Raw genomic sequence first — 3,913 nt, forward strand, 5'->3', positions numbered from 1 at the left:
AAAGATTGTGTAAGCCAAAGGTAAAGGAAAGGTTGGGGAAGAGAAGAAAACAGTGAAAGATGGTGAAGTTGTTGTTTCAGCAAGTGAGAATTCTTTTGTTCCTCCTCCCTATGAACCCAAACTTCCATTCCCTGGTAGATTCAAGAGGCAGCTGCTAGAGAAGTACAAAGCTCTATTTGAGAAGCAGATGAGTGAAGTTTAAGTAACAATGCTAGTTATTGATGCTTTCATGCTGATTCCTCAATATAGCAAGTTCCTGAAAGAGGCTGTAGCTGCAAAGAAGAAAGAGATGGAGGGCATGACGATTCTCACTCATGAGTGCAGTGCCATCATCCAGAGGCTTTTTGTTCCAAAGAAGCTTAAAGATCCAGGATGCTTCACATTACCCTATGCTCTTGGACCTATGGTATTTGAGATATGTCTCTGCGATTTGGGAGCTAGTGTCAGCTTGATGCATTTATCTATTGCTAAAAAGCTTGGTTTCACTCAATACAAGAAGTGTAGAATTTCTCTGGTATTGGTTGATTGTTCAGTGAAGTACCCTATGGGTATCTTGGAGGACCTCCCCGTGATGGTTGGAAACTATGAGATCGCTATAGACTTTGTGGTGCTTGAGATGGATGAGGAAGCTCAGGATCCCTTAATCCTTGGAAGGCCTTTCTTAGCTACATCGGGAGCTATTGTTAATGTGAAAGAGGACAAGATTGATCTCAACCTGGATAAAGGGCACATTCTCCACTTTGACATCAAGGAGGTAATGAAGAAACCAACAATTCAAGGGTAGGTCTTCTACATTGAAGAGATGGACGCCCTTGCTAATGAGCTCCTTGAAGAGTTGTCACTAGAAGACCCTCTACAGCATGCTTTGACAATAGAGAGAGAGGTTGAAGTGATTGAGAACCTGGAGAGTACTGCCTATGGGATGATGTTGGATTCACACAAAGGGTTTGTTAGTGAGGATCAGTATGAGGAGCATCCACAAGTGGTTCATCAAGAAGCCTCAGTCACTCAACAAGAGGACACCCAACAAGATGACTGGAGCGAGCTTAAGGCACCTAAAGTGGAGTTTGAACCTCTCCCCCATGGTGTAAGGTATGCATTCCTTGGTCCTAATGAAATTTATCATGTCATTGTGAGTAGTGAACTTACTCAAACTGAGCTATCTGAACTTTTGAAAACACTTAAAAGATTTAGAAAAGCAATAGGTTACTCACTTGATGACATTAAAGGAATATCACCCTCTTTGTGCATGCATAGGATACATCTTGAGGATGAATCAATGACTTCTATCGAGCATCAGAGAAGGTTAAATCCTAACCTGAAGGATGTTGTAAAGAAAGAGATTCTTAAACTCTTATATACTGGTGTTATTTACCCTATTTCAGATTCTAAATGGGTATCTCCTGTGCATGTTGTACCAAAGAAAGGTGGTATCACTGTAATTAGAAATGACAAAGATGAATTGATACCAACAAGAACCATCACAGGTCATAGAATGTGTATTGATTACCGAAAACTAAACTCTGCATCTAGAAAGGATCACTTCACATTACCATTTATTGATCTGATGCTTGAGAGACTTGCAAATCACCAATTTTATTGCTTTCTTGATGGATATTCAGGGTTCTTCCAAATCCCCATACATCCCAATGATCAAGAGAAAATGACATTCACATGTCCTTATGGTACCTTCGCATATCAAAGAATGCCATTTGGTCTATGTAATGCTCCAGCCACCTTTCAAAGGTGCATGATGTTAATCTTCTCTGATCTAATTGAGGATGTTGTGGAGGTGTTTATGGATGATTTATCTGTCTACGGATCTTCGTTTTCTGCTTGTTTGTCAAATTTGTGCAGGGTCCTACAGAGATGTGAAGACACCAACCTTGTGCTGAATTGGGAGAAGTGTCACTTCATGGTTAAGGAAGGGATTGTGCTGGGACACAAGGTTTCAGAGAAGGGGATTGAGGTGGATAAGGCTAAGATCGATGTTATGGTTGGTTTGCCCCCACCAAAGATAGTGAAAGACATCAGAAGTTTTCTTGGTCATGCTGGGTTCTACAGAAGATTCATCAAGGACTTCTCTATGATCACTAAACCATTGACCAGGCTGCTGTGCAAAGAATCCACTTTCAGCTTTGATGTGGAATGTTTAGAAGCCTTCAAGAAGCTGAAAGGTGAACTCATCAGTGCTCCAAATATCCAGCCACCTGATTGGGATCTCCCTTTTGAGATCATCTGTGATGCTAGTGACTATACTGTGAGAGCTGTTTTGGGGCAGAAGAAAGATGGCAAGACCCATGTGATTTACTACGCGAGCCAAACCCTGAATGATGCTCAGATGAGGTATGCCACAACAGAGAAGGAGATGCTAGCCATTGTCTTTTCCTTTGAGAAGTTCAGAAGCTACGTGGTGGGATCTAAAGTCATTGTCTACACAGATCATGCTGCTTTGAGACACCTTTTGGCCAAGAAGGATGCAAAACCCAGGCTCTTGAGATGGATCCTTTTGCTTCAAAAGTTTGATTTAGAGATCAAAGACAAGCCATGAGTTGAGAATGGTGTAGCTGATCACTTGTCCAGGCTGAGAGTGGAGTGTGGCATTCCTATTGACGAAGGACTTCCAGAGGAGCATATCATGGCTATTGGAGCAGTGACGGCAGTTTGTGAGACTGGTAGAAAGCTTGAAGAAGTCAAGGCAAAAGAAGAGAAAGAACCTTGGTATGCTGATTTGGTGAACTACCTAGCCACGGGAAAAGAAACTTTGAATCTTGTGGGCTATGCCAAGAAGAAGTTCTACAAGGATGTGAAGAGGTACTACTGGGATGAGCCCTACCTCTACATTCTCTGCAAGGATCAACTTTATAGGAGAGTGGTTGCTAATGAGTAGATTGATGGGATCCTTACACAATGTCATGGATCATCCTATGAAGGCCACTTTGCTACCTTCAAGACTGTTGCAACGGTGCTACAAGCTTGATTCTGGTGGCCACACATGTTTATGGATACACAAGACTTTGTTTCAAAGTGTGATTCATGCCAAATGAGAGGGAACATCACCAAAAGGAATGAGATGCCTCAAAATCAAATCCTTGAAGTTGAAGTGTTTGATGTGTGGGGTATTGACTTCATGGGACCATTTCTATCTTCCTTTTGCAACAAATACATCCTTGTAGCTGTTAATTATGTTTCCAAATGGGTGGAAGCTATTGCAAGCCCCACCAATGATGCTAGAGTTGTAACCAAGATGTTCAGGAGCATCATCTTTCCAAGGTTTGGAGTTCCAAGAGTTGTGATCAGTGATGGAGACTCTCATTTCATCAACAAACTGCTTGAGGGACTTCTCAAGAAGAACGGTGTAAAGCACAAGGTAGCAACTCCTTACCATCCTCAAACAAGTGGTCAAGTTGAAATATCGAGTCCATTTTGGAGAGGATTGTGGGGAATACAAGGAAGGATTGGTCCATTAAGCTTGATTACGCGCTTTGGGCTTATAGGACAGCTTACAAGACACCTCTGGGGACCACACCTTTCAACCTAGTGTACGGGAAAGCTTGCCGTCTGCCAGTGGAGCTTGAGTATAAGGCACTATGGGCAGTAAAGTTGCTGAACTTTGACATCAAGAGTGCCAAAGAGAAAAGGCTTCTACAGCTACATGAGCTTGATGAGATAAGAATGGATGCTTTTGAAAACTCAAGGATCTACAAGGAGAAGACTAAAGCTTTCCATGACAAGAATATCCTGAAGAGAGAGTTTAAAGAAGGAGATCAAGTTCTTCTCTACAACTCAAGACTGAAGTTGTTTCCAGGAAAGCTTAAGTCAAGGTGGTCCGGTCCTTTCAAGGTCAAGGAGGTTAGGCCATATGGAGCAATAGTTTTGTGGAGTACTGATGGAAGAGACTTCACAGTCAATG

At 42.1% G+C, this 3,913-nt stretch overlaps 1 protein-coding gene across 1 annotated transcript; it reads left to right on the forward strand.

Annotated features, from left to right (window-relative positions):
• The first annotated feature begins 208 nt into the window (after positions 1–208).
• On the forward strand, positions 209–784 carry LOC106320371. The gene is made up of 2 exons (XM_013758728.1): positions 209–406; positions 476–784. Exons 1-2 carry the CDS (start codon positions 209–211, stop codon positions 782–784), a joined length of 507 nt encoding a protein of 168 aa, XP_013614182.1.
• The last annotated feature ends 3,129 nt before the right edge of the window (positions 785–3,913 follow it).

Source organism: Brassica oleracea, unplaced genomic scaffold, assembly GCF_000695525.1.
Source record: "Brassica oleracea var. oleracea cultivar TO1000 unplaced genomic scaffold, BOL UnpScaffold00898, whole genome shotgun sequence".
Taxonomy (NCBI): Eukaryota; Viridiplantae; Streptophyta; class Magnoliopsida; order Brassicales; family Brassicaceae; genus Brassica; species Brassica oleracea.